This window comes from Tympanuchus pallidicinctus, unplaced genomic scaffold, assembly GCF_026119805.1.
Source record: "Tympanuchus pallidicinctus isolate F22 unplaced genomic scaffold, pur_lepc_1.0 scaffold2, whole genome shotgun sequence".
NCBI lineage: Eukaryota > Metazoa > Chordata > Aves > Galliformes > Phasianidae > Tympanuchus > Tympanuchus pallidicinctus.
The window spans coordinates 26,485,640-26,512,265 of NW_026294721.1; the positions used below are offsets into that span (position 1 = coordinate 26,485,640).

The window sequence follows — 26,626 nt, forward strand, 5'->3', positions numbered from 1 at the left end:
CACAATCTAGTTCACAGGGGAGATAAGACCCATGATGGTCACTGCAAATAGGTTCCATGCTGCTCCTCCTGGGGAAGGTACAACCCACACACAGAAGAGCTGGAAGAAGCCTCAGGACTGATTAAATGGATAAAGTATTTTTCTGTCACCTATTTTTCCTCACTGATATTTTGTTGCAGTATGAATTACTGGACTTAGCTAGAGATAAGCTTTAAACATGACTGTTCAAAAAAGTTTTGAGAGCAATGCCCTCAATAAAGCTGCAATGTTCTTGAATTCATTATTTTGTACATCACACCTAAAATCAGGTTTGCTGTACTTTTTCCAGGAGTCAATGCGTAACTATATTATTGTCCATAAATGTTATTCTTTCACTTGACTCAGAATGTATAGAGCCATTTTCCTTCTGAGGCTGACAGTTAAAGCAGATCACTACTACTAAAATGCCTTTCTTAATTTACCCCTACGACCATTAACAGAAATATCTTCTCTACCAGAGCATGTGGATATTTATTCACATAATAAACCTGATCATAGCACATTCAGAGGAAAAAGTATAACATGCCAAGTGAAAGCAGATTTCTGCCTGCACCATTGACACTGTTTGGGTTCCAAACACAGTGAAAAATATACTTGGAGCTTGTGATAGTTATTTTCTAAAAATATATATATTTTAAAAGAAGTTAAATTGCATAGATATAATCTTTAACATAGCCTTGCCAAAACTGTTGGCACCTGGTCAGAAATATCTATTTACTCTTGATCCAGTTTACTACTCCCAAGAGCATTGAGGAGGCATTACCAACACCACTGTATTTTCCATTCCACTTTAAACATTACAGACTATCATTTCCAATAGTGTGAAACATACAAATGAGAAAATGGGCCCACATTCTGACCTAGCCATAGTCAATGCACATTGGCTGAGTTCACATTTCCATTTTCAACACATCAGCATCCCTCACCACCAAACAAATTTCCTAGTGAGGGAGATTTTTTTTTTAGTTTTAGTTTTAACACTAGCATGGGAAAAGCAGAATTTTGAGAGAAACTCTATTTGTCTGTGCCCTGCCCTTCCCATAGAAACTCTCTCTTCTCAGTGACCAGCCACCAAGCGAGCATGCCTTGCTGGGAAGTATGTATAGCAGCGTTCTTGGATTCTTGAATAAGGGAACAAAAGAATTCAAGATCTCACTGGTTAGGTTAGAAGAAAAATCAAAGCTGTAATGTATGCAAACTGCATCCCTTGATGCATATTTTTAGGTGTGTACTGATTGACTTGTCTCAGTATTTAAAATTAAGTTGCCTTTAGGCAGTCAGGTCTCTTTCAAGAGCTAGCGATGATGATATCATTAACCTCTGGTATTGAAATTCTATTAGTGTTCCTGATTTATCCTGCTAAACAGCATTGCCATCTCATTCATATCCTTGGCCTGTGAAAATTTACAACTCTGGGGTTTTCTTTTTTTTTTTTCTTTTTTTTTTTTTGTTTTGGTTTGGTTTTTTTGTGTTTTTTTTTTTTTTTTCAGAACGTACCAATAAAGCAAATTACTCATCAGAATCATCCTGACGGTGCATGAGGGATGCACTGCAATTTTAATTCTTTTTAAAAGATACACTTTAATTTTTTTTTTTTTTTTTTTTTTTTTCCTGGAAAAAAAAGCTGTCTTAATTGATTCTTGATTAAAATATAATAATTTGAGCAGTTCAGGTAATAGCTCCTCCTGCCTTCCCCCAAAAGGTTCACACAAGGTATTTTTTTAAATAAAAAACAGGAATTGTGGCTTTCATTACACTTAATCATGATGCAACTTGCACCAGTAAGATAAGAATTTTAATGAACCATAATAATGACCACAAAGACATCCACGTTAATCCCACTCTGACCTTTGGATATTGGCATCTCTAACTTGACTGGGAGAAGAACAGCCATCTTCCACATATTCTGGCTGAGGGCCCCAGCTCAGAAAGTCAAAAAGCGGAATTTATTTGCCACATAAGAGACCGTATTTCCTTTTCTTCATTCAAATCACATTTTTGTAACTACTTCTCAGCTACTGTTTAGAACACAAACCTTATCAATGCTACAATAGAGAGTCTCATGGTTCTCTAAAGGTGTAGTCCTGTTTCCTTTCCTGAAAGAAGAAAAAGAAAGAAACAAAACCACCATCAAGTTGGTAATATGTTGTAGAGTATGTACCAACCATTTGCCCCTATGCCACGATCGCTGTGCCAAATTCTGGAATAATTTGAAGAGTGGCAGTTCACAGCTTAACACACACTCTGAAAAATATCATATGCAGAAGAGGCAATTAACATTGAGGTTCCCCTGTTCTGCTTTGTGAGTGATGATCCAGTTTTACCATGTAAAGTTGCCCAAAGCCAGCCCTCCAGCAAAACTTAGTACCTCTGCATTACTGCTGATTCAGCTGCATTTGAACCTGGATCTTGGTTTAAAAATGCTTGTGTCCCCCAAAATTAAAATGTCTGGCAACTCATCACTGCTGCAGAAGTTAATCTGTGTGACTTGCTGGCAGGTCAGCTAAGAGTGAGAAAGAAGTACAGAACTGTACTGTACTGACTTGGGTTAAGACATGGAAGGCACCTCCACTTAGCTCATGCTGTTCTACTGCCTTCTAGTGGTCTTAAATCCTGCCATCCTATTCTGTTCCCTTCTTCATACCACTTAATTTATCTGGAGAAGATCATGTGAAGGTGCAGGACATGTTTATATTTAATGTTATATAACGTTTTTGCATTCTGATAAATTATTAAAATATCTATTGTGTAAGTGTAAATGAGTTCTTTTATGTCCATACGCTACAAGGACGCCTACGAGGACAAGTTTTTCCTAAGATAATATTCAGTGAAAGCAACTTGGAATGGATCCCACCCATAGATTTAGGGGAAATCTGCGTTGTCCAGGTGTGTAGGCTTTGGTCCTACACTTAGTTCAGAAAACAGACCATATCACATACTAAATTGATATGTGGTATCAAATTAGTATGTGATGAGAGTAAGATAGTACGTTTTACCACTCCCCAACTCAGATTGACAATACAGCATCAGTTGATTTCATAGGTTCTCAAATTTGTCTCCTGTTCTCATCACCTCCTACACCAAAGCAAATGTCCAGACACATTTCCTACAAATTTTCTGAGTAATCATTTGAGTTTTCTAGGGCTTAAGAGAGATAAATTTCATCCTATACTTTGTCATGTGCCTTTATGCATCGCACACACCACACACATTTTGTACTGAGTGATAATATTGGCAAGTAACATTTGGTTTAAAAAAAAATACAAAACACAGCACTAAATCTGTGAAAATCAAGATATTCCAGTGATGCAACAGCATGAACAATAGTACAGACAGCTGTACAACAATTTTGATCCAGCCTTCCCTTCCCACTTGAAATCTTCACATTCCATTTGGCTATTCTAAAACTGCATTGGCAAGCTATGCATGTCTGTTACAAAATAATAGCTCTGTAGTCTGATGCAACAGCATATGTTCAAAACAGAAATGGATTTTACCCAATATAATCTATAATTCTTGACACAGCAGGTGCTAGGCTTCAGTGCAGCTCTCCTAGGCACTTTCGTCTTTGCTCCGTACATCATGCCACAGTTTGCTGCCTACTAGGTGCATTCCTTTATTGATCAAGGCTTAGAAAAGTCCAAGCTCAATAGGAGAGACAGCACCTTGGCAAAGAATGTCTTCTGTTTTATGACTGTCAGCAATATGATGGAGATTTTACGATGAGACACAGAGACATTACTCACATACCCATAATTTCATTAAGCACTAGTGCAAGTGGTCTCGGTAGACTGAGTAGATGGCATATTTACATGAACAGTGAATATTATCTACCTCATCTAAATTAATGCTGAATGAAATAGGGAGCCTAAGTAGGTAGAGGTCTGTTCTAGGCAAATAGATCATTTTCCAATCACACACTCACTTGCATCTCATAACGAATTGAGGGAGGTATATGAAGGAAGGTATGAGATCAATTCTAAAGATAGTATCTAGTTATCCTGAAAGCAAGATCTACTTTCAGAAATGAGAGTCTCAATGCCAGTACTGAGGAAACAGCACATGCTAACTAAGTTGTTTTTAGCCTGTGAAGAACTATATTCTTTTGCCTGTTTTTTTTCAGGAAAATCTAATACAAAATTGATGATGAAAGGGGATAATAATTTTCCCTGCATGAAGATTAAGTGGGAACACGAATCTACACGACACAGAGCTTTTGCATTCATCTCATGTCTGCTCAACTGCAAAGTCATTGAGCAGCTAGCATATATTTCAGAACAGGAATCTATCTGAAATAGTAACATCAACTTCAGAGCTCTACAGGAAGTGACAGTCAATACCAGCTTGTTGCTGGATATTTTTGCAACCACAGCCTATGAAGTTTGACAGAGCTCAGCAGTCTTGTGCTAGGAATGAAACACACTGTTTCAAAAGAAATAAAAGGGAAGATATTTATTACAAATATTTACATAACATTACGTATCTGAGAGCATGGTAATTCACCAGCCTCTCTGCTGGTAGCTGCCTGCACCTCCAAAGAAAACAGAATTTTTATATGGTATAATGTTAGAATTAAGTGTGGTACTTTAGGTACCCCACAAACTGGAGTAATTCAGCTGAGTGATTTCTACAGAGTACTTGCCATCTGTTGGTGATGACTCAAGCAAAACAAAGCACAGATGGATCTTAGTCCCAAATTATGCCTTTTTTTTTCCTTTTTTTTTTTTTTTTTTTGCCTGAACTTGTCTAAATTTCATAGGTGATCAGGATGCTATTCATTTTGGAGGAGTGCATTTTTATAGTGACAGGCTCCTAGTCTGCAATTACTCACAGCTAATTTTCAAACTTCTAAATGAAATAAAAAATGCTATGAATTCCAGCTTTAAGAACAAATTTTCCTTCCTGGAAAAACTTCCAGTCTCTTTGTAACACATTCAGAAATGCACTCCACTGTTCATTAAGGCATAGATTATGTGCAATCATTAGATAACTTTCCGAGTTCAAATCTAGCATAATTTTAAATATAAGGCTTCAAATGGAATGCAAAGTGAAGCTCCAATTCTGAGGTTTCATTCTTCCTCTTTACTATAGGTAAATAACTCCTGAAATTTTAAACTGCTTTTCGACTTTTGTCATAGCTGTCGATCTATAATCAAACACAGGGCAGATGAAAATACTTTTTTTTACTTCTAGTTTCAATTGGTTAATGTATATTAGTGATTTGTTAAATGCAGCTCATTTCATGAAAACCTCTACAAAGCAGCTAATTTACTCGTCTTCAACTAGCTAATAGGAAGTGCCATTTATGGAGTGCTTATTGCATGTGGACTAGCTTTTACTAAAGAGAATATAGTTTTGTATTATGGAATAACCTCAGATGGAGAAAATGTTACCTGCAATTTCAGTGGTTTATGGTATTTTTTTCTTAGCTCCAAGTACTAATTATTGTACCAATTATTCAGATTATTTTGCTATTTTGAATTAAATTGAATTTCCATAGAAGTTTTCACAAACTAAAATCTACATTGATTTTAATCATTGATTTTTAAGAGCTGTTGTGCTATGTACCTACTGCATTGGAGTGATTGCATTGTTTGTGTTAAATACAAAGTGTGTGGATTTTTCCCCTTTCTTGAAAGCAACTCAAAATGCCTTAAAAACAATTTTGAGTAGGAGAAGACCTACTCTGCTTCTCAGAAGCAGAGAAGCAGAATTATCATGAACTCTGATATTGCAAAGAGAAAATAACAAAAATACCAGTATGGATGTGGTTCAACGGCCCAAACTTTCCACCCTGACATAGATGATAAAGACTAATGATCTGTATGCAGCCTCCATGATGCTGTAACTATAAATTCTTCTACTCAGGATCACGTTAAAACAAGCAACACATTTAGAATGCACACATTCAAAATCATTTGTGGTTTTAATTGGTATACTTTTTATTCAATGTATTAAATACCTTCTTATATACCTTTCTGAGAAGAAAGATGTTTTTTCAGTTTACTTCTGTTCACTAACATTCTAATTTGTCTGTTGTAGAGTTGTAGAACAGGAAGGTAGAACCTATAAATTCCAGGACACGCTCTGCCCAAATGAACTGAAGAGGACTGATAAAACAGTGAAGTATGGCTAAAGGTCAGGTTTTCATGCCTGAGGCATTTTATTGCTTGTGGCAGTGATTTTGAGATGTATCACTGCTGTACTGCTGCTGATGTAACTAGACTGATTTCACAAAGCACTACTAATTTAAAATTGAAGAAAGGTACTCTGTCCTCGTATAGCACTTTTCAAGCAGAGCAATTTCTGGGAGTTAAATCATGCAACCCCTCTTACTCTACTATCTAGAGGTGCAAGAAGGGAGGTATAGACAGAACAATATATATATATATATATATATATATATATATATTATTTTTTAAACAAGCACTACAAGCTTTCTTTGACTTTCTCAATATGCCTGTAAATCTGCCCTTGTGTAATGTAATAATAGAGCTAATCCAACCTTGTGTAGCTGCAGTAAAGCAGCTAACAGAGAATAAAACCTCACATTTTATTTCTCCCACTATTGTGTTGTACCCAACAGGTACTGAAGAAAGCAAACCCGGTGCCAGTGGATAGCAAACTCACAATATCTTTCTTCACAAAAGGCTTTGTTAAAATGCAATATCTTAGCATTAGCAAAGGTTCTGATGGCTTAGTAGATAAATGTTAGTATTCATTCTTAGACTGTTAACTAACATTCAGTTTACAATGGCATTATGTGTCTATAGGCAAAGATATAGCAGGATATTAAGTAGTTTTCGGTAAGTTCTTTAAATGTACAGTCTTTCAAACTAAAGAGAATGGTGTTTTCCATGTTCTCCATTCTTTTTTTGAATGGAGAAGAAAACAAAAGTGATTTTGCCATTAAGAGGCCTCTGAAACCTCCATGTCAAAGTGAGAAAAGAGTTATGCATAACTATGCAGAGTTTTTTTGTTTGTTTGTTTTTGTTTTAATTTAAATTCTTATTTTTATCCTTTGTAATGCTGGATCCTTAGAGGATGCAGAAACAACTAGGTTGGACATGGATCGTAAAGTTTATATAAAATTCTGCAAGGTGAAATGATTTCACAGGAAATGTCTCTAGTGACACTTTTGCCATAACAGTTTAAAAATAGTTTTGCTTACAGCCTACTCTGGAACTTGAGAAAGCAACATCAATCATCAAAAGATTAAGGGACATACCAAAAAAGTATGACTGGGTCTCCAAGATACATTTTCAGTGATTTATCTCTGAAAGGCTCTAGCATAACATATATACATTCTTTCAAAGACTTAAATTCAGATCTATAGAATCAACCCATGTTACAGCAGTATCACATACTAACCTCTTCCATTTCAGGAAGAAAAATAAAGCATTGCTAAGCTTTATGTAAAAATCTCACATCTATTCTTTAATGTAGAGAATACAATGGCAGAGGAAGACACAGCAATATTTATCCCCAAACCATGGAGTAGAGGAAGATAGAATGCTTTTTCTCCTTATAACCAGGCCTTCAGATTTTGATGTATTTCCCATTTAAAAAGCTTTGAGCTTAGCACAGCTGTAATGAATAGTGTCAAAAAGCAGGTTAGTATAGTTTCTTAGTAGCAACAGTACGGAAATTTTTTCTAAAGTGTATACTGAGAGCATTGCTGTTGTCCTGACCTTTTTGCTATGTCTACTGAACAACTATATCTTATGCATAGAATTCTCTCCAGCTTCTCAGAGTACGTCTGGTTTTTATACATACTGGGAGGCTGAGAAAAAAATCCCACAATAGGAACACAGAGAAAAAGAATTTGCAAATACACCGCTTTGGAACCATTTCATCTTGACCTTTCATGAAGGAGGGTTAAACACTGAATTATTTGGCTGTGAATGTAAAAGTTAATTGTCGTTACTGAATACTGTTGATAGGCCCTTGGTAAAAGATTACGATTTCTTGGAGGGATACAGGTAGAGAAGGGGAAGATTTGAATTAAAAAGAGGAATGCCTTAATATTCTTGTTTAGATATCTGTGTTCCAAACAGAGACATGAATTAAAGAGGTAGACAATGCTATGAATATATTGATTGTTATAGAGTACTATACTTTTAATAGTGAAATGACTAACTTAAAACAGAAATATAACCTCCTACCTCAGCTCATCAGAAGTCCTCCCACATCACACCAAGCACTTGAGTTCCCAAGACTCCCTCTTCAAAGCATAAAAAATAATAAAAAATTACAGAATTCTGAGTATTAGCTCTTCTGCTTGATTCAATCAGTGAAGTGATTTGCAATATTGTTATGTTTAAGACCACAAAATTATTGAATCATCTCTTGTTTAAACTCTTGTGGTTTCTCTGTTCCAATTTCTTCATGAAATATTTCATGAATTACATAAATTGCATTGAATTACTATCATTGCAAGACCTTATTTGTGTTCTGTTTCAGGACAAGTTAAGCAAGCAGTTTTGTTTCTCTAGGAAATGCAGAAATATAAACAAATTACAGATATTCTCCCATGAAGTGAATAAAGAACTTCAGCTCATTTGCACACGATGATTCAGAATTAATGTACAGGGTTTAATGTTTTTGCATTTTAAAAGTTGTAATTTCAAGACACTTATACACCTTACTTAAAATAATATCTTGGGACTGTAATGACAAATTCTCACTGGACCAAAATTTCACATAGAAAGAGATGATTTGCTAGATGGGCTTTATCCCATTCTAAGAATCCCACCGTTATCATACACTCAACCATAAACCAACTTTCCTCCAGAAAAGTATCAGAGACACAGATTACAGGAAATACTATCTCCTACCATCAGGAAACACAAAGGCCTCTCCATGCTGCTTTGTAAAGCAAACTCAGACAATTTCAAGTAATTAAATACAAATGCAAGTGTGCATGTTAATTTGCAAAACTTATCAACATATACAAAATACTAAGATCTATAAAGTATATAATACACTCACACAGCCATAGTTTCATATGTGTTCAAAATGTAGACGCTAACTACATCAAGTGAGAGAAAATGCTGCATTGCACTACACCTCAGACTACAGCCAACTATGGAAGAATTGTGTATTCTGTTTTCAGTCCTACTCCTTTAAAACAAAAGCCCTACAGGCCTGTGATAAAACATAGGAGGGAAGTTCACGTACGTATATGAGATAGATCAAAGGAAAAATAGAACAGCTTCAAATCTCAGATAGCGTAGTCTCTCATTTCGGTACTGATCTGTTTCATCAGGAATTCATGCATGGACTAGTAGGAGAAGCACACCCGCCCTCATTAGCAAGTGTTGCACACACATCAGTTGATCAGTTTTTCATTAAATGGCCTTTAAAAACATACAGCCATGATATATATTCTATATAAATTCAGAATTCATTACAATCAATGTAATACACACACATTTCAGACTGAAATTTAATGTCTGACTTGAGACTTAAAATATTTATATACCATACAGTATATATCTCCAGTATCTATACTATACATTATCATTAGAGTCAAAACATTTGACTCTGTAGTACAGCAGAGAAGTTATCATTATCGTTTTTGATGCTTTCTTGCATACATAGAGGAAACCCACTATTTTGAAAACATTGTGTAGCTTGTTTCCACAACTCTGGGTGAAGTTCTTCTAATGTCACCCTGTTCCTGCAGCTGACATTTTCCCTATGAGCCCTGTGTGTTGCAAAATGTGGTGGAGTTCAGCTCTGGGTGCCTGCTAACTGTAAGCCATAGCATGAGGGCTGCGTTGACCCAGAGGGAAGGAGTAGAGCTCTGAAATGACTTCAATTCCCCTGAGACCGGCCGGGAACGGGTGGAAAGCTTTACACAACTTTGAGCAGCGTTGGCACTACTCTTCATGGTGTCCAAGCCGAGAAGAGTGACCAGCTGAGAAATGAGGTCATTCCCCAGCGCATTGCCTTCAAGGCCTTTGCACCCGTTATATTCCCGTTAGTGGGAACGTGGCACTTCGGGTTGATCCCCAGTACCTGGTGCAGCTCGGGGTGAGATGCTCGGGTCCCGCCGGCCCTGCATCACCCCCTACCGGCCGCGGGCACCAGGAGCAGACACTGGCACGGCTCCCTCTGGGTGGCAATCTCTCCCCGGCAGCCCCGCAGCAGTAGCAACACTCGGGAGAGCCATGGGGAGCGTTGTGCAAAAGCGGCTCTTCCGAGAAAGTTGCCCAGATTTCAGTAGCACCTACAGAAATGCCTCCTTTTGAAGCTTTTCCCAAGGAGGGAAAAAAATAAATAAATAAAATAAATTAAAGCGCTCATGCTCAGAGGCAGTACCGTTTCCTGACTATGTTGTTTCGCTCAAGGTCGAGCTGCCTGTGCACACTGCAACATGAGTATTAATTGCAGCACGGATGGCTGTGAGATTAATGAAAGCCTCTTCGACTAGAGCAGCCCCGCTCCCAGCGGGATGTGCCTTCCTGCAAAGTTAGCATGCATATATTTTCTGCAGAGAACCTTTAAAATCAATCTGCTAAAACAGAATCACTCCCTTGCCGAGGGCTGTCCCCGGGAACCCGGCCAGGCCGAGGCGGAGCAGCTCGGGTAGCAGCAGAGCCCACTACTCATCCAGCAGAACTTCTGCCATTGCCCCCTACGCCCTGAGCTCATCATATCCAACACACGAGCAACTCTTTTACTGGTGTACGTTTTTCTTAGGGGACTTATAGCAGTTGCCACTGAGACTTTGTGAGGAGCTCGGGTTGCTCCTTTTCATCCCACAGCCACGCCATGCTTCAAGATCTGCTTTGTACGAGCAAGACGGGAGCCCACTTTGATGCCTCCCGAGTTTCCTACCCAGCACAGAGCCACTCTCAGTGGGGGGAACCAGGGCTCTACCCGAGTGTCCCAAAGAAGGCTGCCTTCCTCACCATCACTTTCCTCTGGTGTTCAGCAACGCCGCCGCACCTTGCCTCAACCTACCCCCACCCTCTTTACCCCGTATCGACGGACAGAACTTGTTTTAAAATTATGATGACGAAAACTATTAGTTTAGCCCATCTGGACTCGAGGCTACCAGCAGGTGCGGGCAGGCTTTCCACCACCGCAAAGGAGCATGCTCAGCGCTTTCAGGCATGCTCTTTCTGCGGGGAAGAAGCCCGAGTCGGGCCGGGGGGAATCCTCGCGGCGGCCCCGTCCTAACGCAAAGTTTGGGGCCGGGGTTCCATGCAGCGCCCCGTGCCGCGGCCCGCCGCTCCCACCCTGGCATGAGGACAAACCCGGGCGCTGTGCCGGAGGCGGGCGGAGCGTTAGGGTTCCCTTCTCTCCTGGCGGCAGGGGAAGAAGTGGAAATGCCCAGACGAGAAAGGCATCGCAGGCAACTTCTGCGGGGAAACCCGCCGCCCTACTACCCCCCCCTCCCAGGGCGAGACTGCTGCTTCTCCTGGCGCGGATACAACGCCAAGAACACCACCATCATCACCATCATTCATATTCGTATGACGATGCCCGAGGAAGCCGCGCGGGGCTGCCCACGCCGTCCCCGACTCCGCGCTCCCCGCCCGGGGCTGTAGAATCCCTGCAGCACCCGCCCCCGGGCGGAGTGTCCGAGCCGCACCGTGACCGCGGGCACCCAGCCTACCTTGAGCTCCTCTGTGGCTAGGTTGCCTGATCTGTCCATTCGGAGAAATTGAGCGCAGAGCGTTGGGGAACGGAAGTTGTGCCCCCCTCAAAAAAAAACAAAAAAAATAAAAAATAATAAAAAAGCAAAAAAAAAAAACAAACAAAAAAAAAAAAAAAAAGGGGGTTAATCTAGTCTCTCAGTTTCCAGCCTAAACTCAGCCTTGTCCTCCAAAGCCCGGCAGCTCCTCTCAGTCTCATTCTCCGCGATCACGCCTCCACCGGTTAAAATAAATAAATAAATAAAATAATTCACTTTTTTTTTTTTTTTAAGGGGAAAAAAAAAAAACTCCCTTAAGGATTAAAGCGACAGGTGATCTTTCCCCGGTGGAAGAGATTCGCGTCCTCTGGCAGTGAAAGGAGACAGGGAAAAAAAAAAAAAGAAGAAGAAAAAAAAACCACTCCGTTGAAGATTTGGGGTTTTTTTTCCTTCTGCAATAAGCTCACATGCCGACGAATCGCTGCATCACGAGGAAAAATCCTGCTTCCTCGGATGGCATCATGCAGCAAATTTCAAGGAAATGTGTTCAAACTGAAGAGTGTATGATATAAGCCGCTCTCGCCATGCCCACTCCGGTAGCCAACTGAGCACCCTGCGAGAGCAAGGCAGCAGTGATGAACGATTTCGCCGGCGAGATAACAAAACGCCCCAAGTCCCGCATAGATTCCAAGATTGTTTTGCAGCTGAAGGTATTCCCTCAATAAGAATAATTAAAAAAAAAAAAAAAAAAAAAAAAAAAACCACAAGATAAGAAAGTCTGTAGCGGTTGATCTTCTTCGAAGGTTATGCTAAGAGTTGGGAGAAAAACAGGAGGATCTCTTGCAGAAAAGAGAGGGAGAGAGAGATTTCCCCTTCTATCCTGTGTTACTGTCCTCCGCCGCCAGGTGCCTGACTTCCCTGCTCGCAGCCCGCGGGGATCTCTCCGGCTCCCCCAGCGCAGTGCTCCCTCCCCCGCCCGCTGCAGCCCCGGGTCTTAACGCTCGAGGCCGCCAGCGCCGCCCCCGTGCAGCCCAGCGCCGCCCGCCCGAGGGCTCCGCATTGTCCCCGTGTGTGTCTGGCAGTGCCACTCAACCCCTCTGAGCAGCCGCTGCTGCCTTATGCGTAGGTCCCTATACGTGTGTATAGATATAGATATCGATGTACAAACATATAGACACACATATACGTGGATAGCTCTGTTTGTGCCTAAATTAATAATATGATACGAAACTTCCCATCATGAGCCTTGAGATGTGTGAGGTTTAGTTCATCTCTTGAGTACCGCTGCAGCTTCAGTGGAGCAGTGTTTCTGATGGCACACAGGTTAAGTCCGAGTCTCTCGTAGGGTGTAATTTGCTAATCGCCTTTTCCGAAGGGTTCACTGATTTGCGGCTCTCATGTTGTACCAAAAAAAAATAAATAAATACAATAAAAATCCAAAATTAGATTTTAAAATTCAAATTGCTCCCTGCCAAGATGGTGATTTTATCAAGTGCCTTTATCATAAATCTGGCTGTCACTTGCAGTTTGGGAGACCAAAGCTGATTTTTAGTATCCAGCTTTCAGTCTTTGGTGGGCTTTATTTATTAACTTCATGAATGGTAAATTCAAAACTATCACTTTCTAGTACTATTGCTTCTTCCTCTTAGGCATTTTCCATGCTACTTCAGATAGAAACAGGATTCTTGATAATTCAATATAAATTAGATCTAATAGCTCAAAGTGCATACTTTGTTTCCACTTCCATACAGATTTCTTTTCAGCTTCCAGCATTGCAGGGTTAACATAAGCCTGAGCCCTGGGTGATGGGCAGTGATAGCCATTCCAAGGACTGAATACAGTGCCCATCTTCTAGAAAACTCTACAGATACAAAGCAAATACAGGCAAATGACATTTTTCCTCTTAGCACAAACTGTGCATGACTTCCAGATTCATTGTGAATGCATTGTAAATATCATTGTTACCATTAATCTAGAACAGCAATTTATAAAGATTAAAGGCTTGGTCTGGCATTCCCATGTGAGTCAACAGACTTGTGTCTGAATAGAACACTGCCAAACTGGGTGCAATCAAGGTATTGTAGAACCTATAGGAATTGTAATGAGTGATTTGTGTTTTTTTTTTTCCTCACAAATACTCCCCCTCCCCCAAACAAACAGACAAAACAATCAGAGTGCCTTCTATAAGAGAAAGAAAAACTCCCTCAGAAGGCACCTCTATGCCTTCTCAAAAGCATCAATATGCAATCCTGGGGAAAGGAGAGGATTGCTCTGTTGTGAGATACCTACCAGATGTCACGGTATGAGGGCACCTCTGAGTCCTGGCCAGGGCTCTTGGGCAACCAGAGAACCCTTGAGCCTCTTTCCATCATCCAGGCATGATCACATGATGCTTAGTAGGTCAACAGGTAGATTCACAAAATGCTGCTTTCTAAAAACAAGAGGCCTGCAGCATTGTGACCTTCTGTTGTCTTGCTACTGCCACACCACAGGCACTGTTGAATGGGGCTCTCCACCGTTCCTTTTGAGATTGGCATAAAATACATGGGGATGAGTTACACTGAGAATCCTCTGCTGAGTTTTGTTGAAATTGGTCAAGAGTTTAGGCATGAGACAAGGAAAATTGACAGGGCAATAATGTAATCCTCACTGCCTTGAAAAACAAGGCTAAAAAAATTGATTTTATCAGTCTCTTGAGTAATGCGTTAATGTTCTTAGGTGATATGCCTCATCGAGTGACTTTAAAAGTGTTTTTTTGTTGCCAAGTCAGGCACACCTAAATTAATTAATACTAAGCTTCTAGTTGCTTCCAATATCTTAATTTTTTTATCTTGTGTGTAGTCAGTAAGACATTTCTTATTGCAAGGTCTTCATTTAGAAGACAGGCATGACTCAGATATTCATAATTTTCATCTTCATTATTTACTTATGTTCTTATGTCTTAGTGATTGCATACAATGTGGAGTCCTTAGAGGGGGCTTTTTGTTTCATCTAACACTGTAATCAACTGTATTCTGCATGTGTCAACACAAAATTTTATGGAAAGAGTAAATATTATTATTAGCATTAATACAGTGGGAAACTGAAACAAAGCCAGGAGACAAGATCCAGAAAGGAACAAGCAAATCTTTAAGTAAATCAGTATCTTAGCTTTGAAAAAGAGCCCTGAGTCTGATGCTTGCAAATGAAGAACATAAAGCTAGCAGAAATCTGCAGTCAGCAAGCAGTGGTTGGCCTGTTGCTCAGCAAGTCGGTATGCGGTACACCAACGAAAGAATTCTGTTATTTTGTATAAATCTACCCTAGCTATTATATCAACTTTATTCAAGTATTCATCAGCTTCAGTCATGTACAGTTTCCAACTTTTTATTCCAGATGATACACCACTTTGCAAAAAATTATCTTCTGCCTTCTTCTTTGTCCTCCCTATACCCCTATCTTCCTACATTAGGCATTCCCAGTAAGCAAAATTTGTCAGGATATAACTAAGGATTGCATGAGAAAAGAATCCTAGGAAAGTAATTATCATTAAAAATTGAGTTTTTAACCTGTTACGGTCAAGGTTAGGATGTTTATCAACAGTTAGCCTTGTAGCTTTTCTTCTCCTTTTATTAAGATTAAAAAGACTTGATTTCTGCAGATTCTTGTTGAATGCTTTTGTAGTGTGGTGAATTCTGGAGTACAAGAGCAGAATATAGAGTATGTGGCAGACTTTGTAATGATAGCCCAAGCCAGAGTAGAATTTTAACAAATCTGGAAAAGTTGCCTGCTTCAAAAAATTAAATTCTGCAGTCATTCAGGACTGCATGCAAACAGCAAGGGAACATATTTTCCTAAATATAGTCTGAAAAAACATTTTTATTATCAAAAGGTATAAGCAAGTTAATGTCAGGATTGTGGTCAGCTCTCCCTGTGATCCACAGAAACAGTGAGCAAGAGTAGTTCAAGTCTGTGCTGTTAGAAGGTACAGCTTTTCAGCAACATATTGTGCTTCTTAAACAAATGCAGTAGACCCAGAACTAGATAGCTATCATGACTGCTTTGTCATTCCAGAGAAGTATGTCCCAACATTGTTTGGGACATAAATCTGTGCTGTGTCCTTTCATTAACATGTTTTATCTCATCTTTCAAAGAGTCTTTTTCTCAGATTGAGAAGATTCCAAGATAGACTTCCCCAGAAGATCTTCTTTGGTGTATTTGTCTTGTCAAGGCATAGATACTTTTCTGGGTTGCTTTAAATGTGCTGTGGCCCATGCAGAAAAATAAAAATTTTCAAAAGGTGATTTATTTTTTATAGGTTTGAATCATCTCTGGAAGTGACTGTTTCCTTCTGACTGTACAGGGAGTACCTAGAGTTAAATGCTGAATCTGTGACCACATGCTCAGTAACTTAATACAGATACTACTTGAACTCATGCCAGAGTTGCACATATGGATCTGAAAAAAAAAGTCAGTCATAATAAAATCATTGAAAATGATGGAACTTTCATAATGAAGCCATGTTTGATACAGTTCATAAGTATATTTAATTCATAAAGCTAAAATAAAATGAAACAAATCCCTCCACAAATCCAGTATTTAAAGATGGAGATACAGACTTAAGCATCAGAGATGGGTAAAAATAAATGACTACAAGAATAGCTCTCAAACAGAATGTCTACATTTTTCCCAAGTTGTAAGGGAAACCCATATTCCTGAAAATATTTTTGTACTGCTCAGTGTGTAATTTTTTTTTTAATAGAAGTCAGGCTAACATAAGTAGATGTATATTATAAGTATCTCTTAGTAAGCATATTCTGAGAAATATAAAATTGAACCTTTGAGCAGAAGTGATTAAATACCAGTACATCTTCCATGCCTCAGAACCCATTACAATCCAGAAAGAATAATTTTCCTTGGCCTAGAAAAGGCTTATAAGCTGCGAGGGGACCACAAACCTCTGTTGAGCCCAAGAGCTTATGGAAGGAAGGAAGAACCATAACATTATAGAAAAACAGCAGAGAGAAAATAAAAACAAGGTTTCCCATGAGTTGTTATATTTAACTTTATCACATGAGCAAATAAATGTGTTGCCAGTGAGAATGGCTGAGACATCCCAATTATTTTTCTACTCACCTGCAGAAGTACTTTAAAACTGAACAAAAACATGAGACTTTTAAAGATACATTGTGCTTGATGTTCTCAGTTTGTATTCACTTGGAATTATTATGATCATTAGTACAAATGAATGTTGTTGCAGCATTGAGTTTCTTAACTTGTGGTCATATTATTTTTTTTCTAGGCTACTTTTTCATGACATAGATCTCTGAAATGAAAGCTGAAGGCGCATAGGAAACCTAGAGAAATAAAGACAATATTTGTATTGAATTAACAATAAGAAAGTTTTAAGAGATAAAGTAGCTACACTTGAACGAGGCCTGGAAAGCTCATGAAATGGCTTCCAAAAGCTTTTGGGCTTGCCTTTCTCATCAGTCCCCTGACTCAAGTAACTCTTCCTTTTTTTTTCTCCATCTCTTTGCTCTTTCTTATTTTCCAAAGGTTCCACCCACCATTAACTACTTGCAAATGGTTAGACTTGAAGACACACTATAACGTCTATTTGAAAGCTAATTGAGTAGAAGTACTTCTTAACTTCATAATACAACAATTTTAAATCGTGTACACTCTTAAGACTTGAGATTCAAATTCAGCCCATCAAGCCTATAGTTCCCTGATGTGTCGGAAACAGTATAATAATAACAGTACTTGTTGGAAAAAAGAAACGTCATAATGTCTACTTTGCCAATTAAATTAATACACTATAAGCGATTTGTTATTCAGAGAAAATGCAATCTGATGACAGAGTGGTTGTTGAGAGTGGTTGTTGTTTGCTGCTTACTTTTATTTTAGTTTATTTTATTTTATTTACTAAAAGGCAAAAAAAAAAAAAAAAAAAAAAAAAAAAAAAAAAAAAAAAAAAAAGCATTTATCATGAAAAATGCATTTTCTACCAAATCGCTCCAAGACACCAAATTTTTCATTGAGGAGTCCAACTGAGAGGTGACTTACTTTGGAATACTACTTTTGCTCTACCAATGATCTACTCTGTGATATTATACAATTCAGTAATTAACTTCCTTTATTGCTACACAACTTTGAGATGAAAGAAATAATACTTATCTAACTGTGTAAGTTTATGAATAAAAAATCAGTCACAAAGTATTGTTATGTAGTTGCAGACTATCAGTTTGGATATTCTTTGTTCTCACTTTCCGCTCAACAAAGTATCATCTTTCTATAATATAAATAATTTGGGATGTTCTAATTAATATCTTTCTCCTTTTTAATGCATACAGATTCCCAAACAGCTAAGTTTCTCAGAGATATCATTTACTGATCTCTAGCAACTGAAGTGGACGTTTTAATAAGTTAATATGCCAATAGATAATTGGGCTGAAAAAAATCTTTAAACGTTTAGTTATTAATAAAATAAATGTTACAGTTCAGAAAAACAATTTCTCCTTTATGTTGGAGAAAATACTCATTTTCTAGTGAACTGCTTTGTTTGTGCTTTCCATAGGAAATAGTTTCACAGTATATTCAATTTCATCAGGAGATAAATGCTTTTCACAGAAATGGCATTTAAACTGTAAGCTCTTGAGGACAGAGACCTTTTCTTTTTAATAACTAAGAAGTACCATGCAAAGGTACATGTATATATTAATATTTAACACACAAATATTAATAAAACCTTTGAGCAGGGAGCATACTTGCTCACAAAATCAGATTAGATTACAGCTATGAATGTAAATATAACAGTCTTAGAATTGTAACTAGAGGTATTCCAAAGTAATACCAAGAAATATCTGAGTGCTGTGAATTTGCAGTCTGTACATGTTTGTAAGTCAGATTTCTCTGCAAGTATGGGATTTGGATGGCTTGGGACTTGCGTGATTAACTGCATTTTTGCATGTGTTCATGGACATCTGCTAAACCCAATTAGTAATCTCAGAACCGAATGACCAAATTTAACTTGCTTTAACAGAGGTCTTAAACAGGTCTTCTAATTTGTGAACGCAAACTTTAAGCAAGAAAGAACAAAGACCTCGTTAATACCTTCACAAAGAGGACAACTGCAGGGTAAATTGAGAGAACCCTTACTAGATATCAAAAAAATCTATAGGAGAGAGGTAAATTCAAAAAGATTTAATCATAGATTTGTATTTACCGAACATCACAGCAGTCCCTACTCAGTCAAGCTTGGTACCCCTTGCTGATCTTCCAGTGTCTAACAGTGAAAAGTCTTTGATAAAAACCTTTTTTCTTTTCTTTTCTTTTTTTTCTTTCCTTTTCTTTTTTTTTTTTTTTTTTTCAGAAACACTTTTCTGTCAAGCAGACTCTCTGTTGTTTAATCAGGGGTGAGCTTATGCTTCACCTTAGTATAATTCAATTAAAACGTCAATCAAACATAAGAAAAATCCAAAAGAAATCAGGTTTCTTGGATACCGTGCTCAGACAACTTCTTGCTATCTCTTTTTTATATGATAATGCTATATTTCTTATATTTATGTATGAAAACCTAATTAGCTGCTCTTTATGTACAAATATATTGTCCTTATATACAAATATGTGTTATCATATTCATTTTAATACTTTCAAGAAGTCTGCTTTTCTCAATACAGATTACCAAAAATAGCATTTCTTACTGGATTGAATCAATCCCATTGTCCTTAGCCTGGATTTCCCATACCTGTCTTTTTGGGCAATACCTCATTTACATGAGGTTTGTATTTATTTAAATATATAAGACAATAAATCTAAGTTACTGCTGGACATGTACTCCTGGAACTTAAAATCTGAACTGTCTTAAAGGGTGTAATCACAGAACCTATTGAGAAATCTTGGGTATTTTCTATTTCTTTAAGTATAGAAAAAGGTGCAGAACAAAAAATGTTTTATAACTTTCAGATAGCATCTTAAAACACTTTAATACAGGGACATAACATTGCTTCCGGTCAATCTTACTCTACATTTGGGGAAATATTTAAAAGCAGGCGCAATGTGCCACTTTTTGGAAGACATTTTCCCTAAGGAACAACAGTTTTTCATGGAGGCTGCTGCTAGCCTTTCCAATGCATAAATTATTCCTCTTTTCAGTGCTGTGCATATCTAAAGGCATAATCAAGTCCTAGTGCTGGAGGGAGATACTTTTTGTTCTAAGAAATGAAATCTGGAAGCAAGCCATTTTGCTTAATCTCAGTGAGACATTACCGTTAAGTTTCATATGCTCTGCAGTTTCACTGTTCGCCTCAGGTTCACGTACACGTTGAGAATTTCTTAAATATCTCAAGACAGATGAAAGTTCCTATACTCATTTCAATTGTTGACTAATGTTCAGTAAAGCAGCAACAGTGAGTAGTATTCTGAGGACATCAGATCACTGCAGACCCAACTCAAATCCAGACTAGTCCTAATAAATGACTGTTGGTGACTATTTAGAGAGGTTATGTGGAATGCACTGACAAGTACATAATGACTTGAAAAGCCTAACTATTTTCATCTATTACTGTCATATAATCAATTACACAGAAGAGGATGCTTTCTCAAAAAAGTGACATGAACAGGCTAGGACTGAGGATCGTGGTTCATTTCAGACATTCTCCCTTTTTTTATTCAAATGTTACGAAGTTTCAGTGATTATATAAATAAAATATTCATGATAGTTCAGGTGAATTTAGCGTGTAGCAACCCTAACAGTCTGAAATTTGTTCACAGTGCGTGTCAGTTTTAGAGCACATCAATTTCAGGGTTTGAAAAAGTAGAACTAAGAGGCAGAAACAAAGGTGTTTTAGGCGGTAAAAATTGTGAAACTGCAATGTCTTTCAGTGTTAAGAACTTTTTCCCAGGAGTGTCAAGTCAGCACATTCCACAAAGGGCGAAAAGTTTATTTTTAGGCTATATTTAACACATTATATTCTCACGCAATGAAGGGAAAAACAGATAATCAATACTGGTGATTATTAATGTAGGGGGTTTATGACTTATGATGAAATGTGATGAGTTAACCTTTTCAGGAAGGCCAAGTTTAAATAAATTATTAACATCTGTTCCTTTATCTGCTTTTTATGAAACATTAATTCGGTTCCTAATACATAGTGTGCATAGGGTTATCTTTGTCAGAAAAGGCTGATAGTAGGATTCGCTCACTTTTTAAAAGAAAACAGTACAAACTTGATAGTTAAATCCAGGAATGACAGAATATTAACAGTGCTACTAAATTCTCTACTGCTGCTAATATTTTTCCATAATCCTAGCCTACTTTTTCTCAGCCTACTTTTCCCTTCTTTTCCAAGGGATTAACCCTGCTTCTTTGTGTGAGGAATATTGGCAGGGGTTAAGAATTGAAAGGAACAAAATTGTGAGACATTTCTAAAGGAACTTTTTGTTCTAGTGGACAAAATTTCAAAAAACAACCAAGCAAAACCCTTTTTCAATGCAAGATATGTTCTTGTCTCAACTATGCATCCGCATGACCTGTTTACAAATTTTTTAAATCTTTCTTGACACACTTTTTTGTTACTCTCTTTGTGTAATATTTAAATTGTCTGCTCTAAAAAGCCAGGAATATATTTTTATGTGTTTTAGAACTACTAAATAAACTAATAATAATAAAACTAGTAATGCATCCATGATCTGAAACATTCCCTGAGTTTACACAAGCTTATATACTGAAATATGTTAAAAGCAAATGTGAAATGATCCTCTTACATATTTATACAACATGAATACATGGCAACTTTGTGAGTTTCTCCATTCAAAACATTGAAGGTGCTAATTGGAATTCATTCAAATATTTTTGTCAATGCCATTGGTTCCAGCTGTTTACCTCTGAAATACTGGCCTTCCCAGTGGCTGTAAGAGTTGCCTCCAGCCTATCTTTTATCTGCATCCCAGCAGGTAGCCAGCCAGTAGCAAACAAGTGGCCTAACATTTTTTTCCTATTTGCTCTGGTAGAACATGCTATTCACTAAGTCCAGATACTGATAAATGTTAATCATTTGAAAATAATCCACAAGAAGGCAATTTACTTATCATTTTTCACCTGTAACTACAGATGAAGCAAACATGAACAAGTGAATTTTACATGCAGTACACATATGTGTTCTGGAACAATGCCTGTGAGCATGACGGAGCTTCGACTCTTAGGGTCACAGTGATAATGACAACATGTTTCAATTTAAAGAGGTAAGGAATTAGTAAAGTACAGAGATGTCCACTGGAATAATAATCAGTAATAGTCTACTAATATTTGCACTTTCAGAAACAAAACCAGAAACCATCAACTTCTTTAGATATCCATTGATTGGAAATGTGAACATAAGGAGATCTTTATGCACAGTAGGTACTCATGACTTTTTTATGTTCACTTCCTACTAACTCTCAACTGTGAAAAAAAAGGCTAAAAAGATTGTGATTATTATGTAATTTTTTACTCTGCAAATATGCTATATCTGTCAATAGGTTAATATTGTAATTATGTGAGATGTAACTGAAATATGAGAAAACAGTTCCTTCTCAAGGTGTCTTTTTTCATTTCTGTGGGGAAATCAAAAGAAAAAGAAGTTTTTTGTGTGTGTGCCATTACTATATTTCAATGTTTGAGGAAATATGCCTCTAAGAATTGGCAGCAATCAGAATAAAATAAAAACACTCCTCTCAGAAAAGCACAGAAGCATTTTATTTATGTTGTTAGACTTTGTTCCTCTTCCTAGATTTCAATATTTTTGCAAATGTTCCTCTATGTTAGATGACTAAGCTATTAAGTTACCCATAACAATTCATAGTGAGTCAGCATATATGATTTCCAACCTGTTCTATATTTTATAATTTGAAATCTAGATTTATGCTTGCTGAGAACAAAAGACAGAGGAACAGCAGTATGAATCGTACAATTCTTCTCTCGGATTTTAAATTCATTTGGCTGATGGACAGGTAAGTTAAATACTCCTGAACAGCGACACACAGGTAGCATGTGCCACCAGAATCTTCTTTACACTGCTGCTACTCTACCTTTTAGCTATTTCTGGTAATTCTCACATCAGAAACCTGGCAGCAGACTTTTAGAGTAGAAGTCCAGCTTTAAAATAAAATTGAAAAAAAAAAAAATGCTTGGACTAATATCATTTTATTTTTGCTATAAGTGGGAATATTTCCAATTTTCAGGGTCCTTTCACAAGATGAAGGAAAGAACGCAGTGGCAGCATAGTAGTGCCAAATTACAAAGAACTGGCTGTACAGACAATCCCATCCTTCACTCCCTTTCCGCAGCTGAGAGGTTGTGCCATCTGCCCTTTCAGCCTACTGAGCACTGTGCTGCTCTCAAGGATACAAGTTCAGAGTCCTTTTTTGTCAGGGTAGATACAAACCAGCACTATACAGGCAAATGTGCTAACCACTGGTATTTGGGGTATTCCAGTATCAGAACATGCCCATCTCTTAAAGAACCTTTTTTTTTCAATTTTTTTCAAATTTTTCACTGAAGAAAAGAAATGCAAAAAGCCATTTCTGCTAAGTCACTGAAGGATTACACGACCAGAGCTGTTATGCCTAATGCCTGTCATCTAAGACCATGGATATTTTTATTTGTTGAAAGTGTAAGCATTTTTATGTGAAAGAGAATTGTGCCTTGAATGAAGAGGAATGAAAAGACACCAATACATTAACTGGAGTGTGCAGGGCACTGCCAGCATATAAAGCCTCTGTAAGACATTGTGCAAGGGTTTGTTTCATTTTGACTGGATCCTACCAATAGGACAGGATGGATGAATTAAGAAAATAAGAATAAAATATTTTATAACTCTCTGTTGTTAGTGTATATTGGATATTAAAGGATTTTCCAAAGGAATTCTCTCATAACAAGAAGGACAATTGGATGTGGCTTTAAAATGAGAAACTGCAAAATGGAATGACTCTTACAGGGATACCTTACTATCCTTTTGTTGGAGAAAATTCTGTTGTCAGTGTTCAAAATGCTAACTAATTCAGATGCTGTCTCTGGATGCCTCCTCCACTTCAGGAGACCCTCGCAAGGGAGGGATGGCCAGACAGCCTGCCCCCTACCTCCAGCTGATGGAGTGAGGTAAGCCCTCACTCTGGCTTTTGGTATTCTGGGAAATGTAGTGTAGAAGAAAAATGTTCATTTTGCACTTGCTCTGCTTGTTTTTACACTACTGCATGTGAAGTAGGGGCTGTTCAGTGTACGGGTGATGCCTGCATTGCATGCTAAGTCCAAGAGATGTGTTTTCATTAATGAACAAAGAGCTTTTTTGATGACACGCTCTAAGAAAGCTCCTTTTATAAAATGGAGGGTGCTAGAAAGCATGTGTGGCTGCCACTATCACCTAATAGAGGTTACGCACTAGTAGAGAGAACAAGGGAGCTGGCAGAAGCCTGTCTCTAGCTTTCAGTTCCAGGCTGCAGGCTTTTATGTTCATTTACAATGCAATCAATAAGGAATAGCTGAAATTGGGCTCTGGAAGCTTGATTTTATAGTTTGCTAAATTCCTTTTTAAAATCTGTTTAAAATAAAAGAGAAGTTTCTATGGAAACCTTCCCTTTTATTCAAGAAGAGATCTCGAAGTCTCCCAGGCGCCGTCTCTGCCTCACACACCCGGCTCTGCCTGGATCTGCTCCAAAAGCTGCAGTGCTTGGCCAGCTCCCCTGCCACCATCAATCTAGCCTTATCCCTCACCTCCAACCTACACGGCAATGCAGGACCCCCGCTCATGCTCTTCCAGCTCCTGAAATGGCTGGTGGTGAAGAAGACATCCTGCTGGCCTGCAGGATTTTGTATGAAAGTATGCATGAGATTGGGATTCTGCTACCTTGGCCTTTATGTTCACCCTTCTACATGGGTTTCTCCAACTGCTCATTCTTCTGTAGATGTATAAATGTAGAGTTTAATTCTGCATGCTAAAAAAATCCCCAAATTTTTACTGCAATGATTTTGGGCATTGTAAAAAGGATGTTTGATGGACTCAGATTTCAAGAACGTCAACCACAAAAAAAGGAAATGGATTTCCTTCATATCCAATGAAAAAGGTTTCAATTTGCCCTTAAGTCATCCCATTCTTCAGGAAAATTATGAGAACAACACAGTGGAATGAAAATATGTAGTCCTTATTGCAGGCAAAGAGCTGAAGCTGGACACTCCCATATATTACAGCTATTTCTTTCTCAGATTCTTCTTCAGGCTTTTGACTGCATTTCCCTATCATCTCTTTTGTCTGTCTTGGCCACCTCCTGCCCAGAAAGCCTCTCAGATCTTCCTGCCTTATTTTACCGGTGTCCCCCAGCATCTTTCTCGCCTTTTGCCTCTTCAAAATCTTTTCCATGCTGCCCTCCCGGCCTTTGCAAATTGCTGCTGGTGTTTGATTAGACAACACTTTTATAAGAAATATCACCTCTCAGCTGCAGTCCCATTGCCATGGCATTTTACAAAAGAGATGTCCTTTTATGTGCACACAGTTAATGGATAATGGGCCATTATCAAGAAGCTGTGACTTTGTTGGTAGGTTTTCTTCTGACAGTAAAAGTCTTTATTGTTGTTAACACACGCATTTCTAGAGCATTTACATAAAGCAATTAAGGACACATTCAGATTGGCCATTATTGTACCTAATGGGGACATAATAGGTACATAATGGATGTTTAGGCATATATTATGCTCACCGGTTCAAAAGTGCGAAATTAGCAGGTTCTTCTCCCAGGCCAAGCGGAGGAATTGTCACGAAGACCGGGTATAACAGACATCCCAGTGTCGCACACTATTTGCTTGAATTCATTGTCCTGGGCAAAGACTCGGGGGGTTTCTGAGCTTCTGCTGTGATTCTTTGTTCTTCTCCTCAAAATAGAGCTTGAGCTACTTGTGTGGCATCCTGGACTTGCTCCTTTTATGATGGGCTGTGATGATTTACCGCAAAATCACTCAAGCTTCTTGTAGTAGAACAAAAAGATAAAGTTCTTTTCCCTAACATCTTAGTAAATATTTGTATATATATATGTAAATTTAATAACTTTCTTTATTTAAACAATGAAAAGAAAAAATATATGTATGTAAAAGCTATTAAGATTAGGGTTGTGAAATCTTAGTGTCTTTAATATGCAAGCTAGACTACAAATACTAACTGCTTTGGTAGCTTGTTGAAAATGAGCCACATTTTTATTTCAAGAATATGCTATGAAATTAGTTATATTCCCAATTAATTAATACTTAAAACATTTTGCAACGTGAATAGGTTCTACTTCTGTAACAGCACATGCTGGTGTTCACTCCAGCTCATTCTTGCAGCCATCCCAGTCATCCAGATTTAAAGTAGCTGCCAGGAAACGGGATGCAATCCAGTGAGGTAAACAGAAGTCTTTATGCTGGAATGCAAAACAAAACAAAACAAAACAAAACGGAAAGCACACACAAAAAAAAGCCACAGGTCCTTGGCAATGGTCAAAAAGCTGGAAGGAAGGATTTTCATTGGGAAGAAAAACCACATGCACTAAACAGCAATGCCAACCCCTCCCCAAGAGTGCAAAATATATTTTAGAGCTAGAAAGTCAGATCAAAAGAAAATAAACTTGGAAGCTTTTTTAAAATAAACTATTTTTTCCCCCTCAGATTAATTGCAATCAAGCCAAGGCAAGGAGACAGGCACTTTTAGCTCACATGTGGAAGCTCAGCTCTCTGCTCCCCAGTCTTCTGGAGCAGAAGCTTCCTGATACCTGGGAACGGCAATGCCTGGGTTCTCACTCTGCCTTGCTGGAATTGGGAAACAGATAAGACTTTTTTTTTTTTGCTCCAGCGTGTGGGAGAAGTGCTGAATTAATCATGGCTGTAGGATCAGGCTCATTATAGACAGAATGGAGGTAAACTTTTTCTTAAGCCATAGTTCAGACAACCTCAGTGTG

The 26,626-nt window shown here is 38.1% G+C and overlaps 1 protein-coding gene and 1 long non-coding RNA gene across 5 annotated transcripts in view; one reads left to right on the forward strand and one right to left on the reverse strand.

The window, feature by feature from the left end:
* The window catches only part of SGCZ (sarcoglycan zeta), a 335,417-nt gene extending 323,685 nt beyond the window's left edge, over positions 1-11,732 (reverse strand). For all 4 annotated transcript variants that reach the window (XR_008206602.1, XR_008206600.1, XR_008206601.1 and 1 more), the window contains exon 1: positions 11,669-11,732. Coding sequence is in view for 1 of the 4 variants with exons in the window: in XM_052682407.1 (XP_052538367.1) it covers positions 11,669-11,707 (39 nt within the window). In the remaining 3 variants the exon portion in view is untranslated. The remainder of the gene's footprint in view (positions 1-11,668) is intronic.
* Positions 1-26,626, forward strand: part of LOC128080325 (uncharacterized) — a 987,521-nt gene that overhangs the window by 520,727 nt on the left and 440,168 nt on the right. The gene's annotated exons all lie outside the window — the stretch shown is intronic.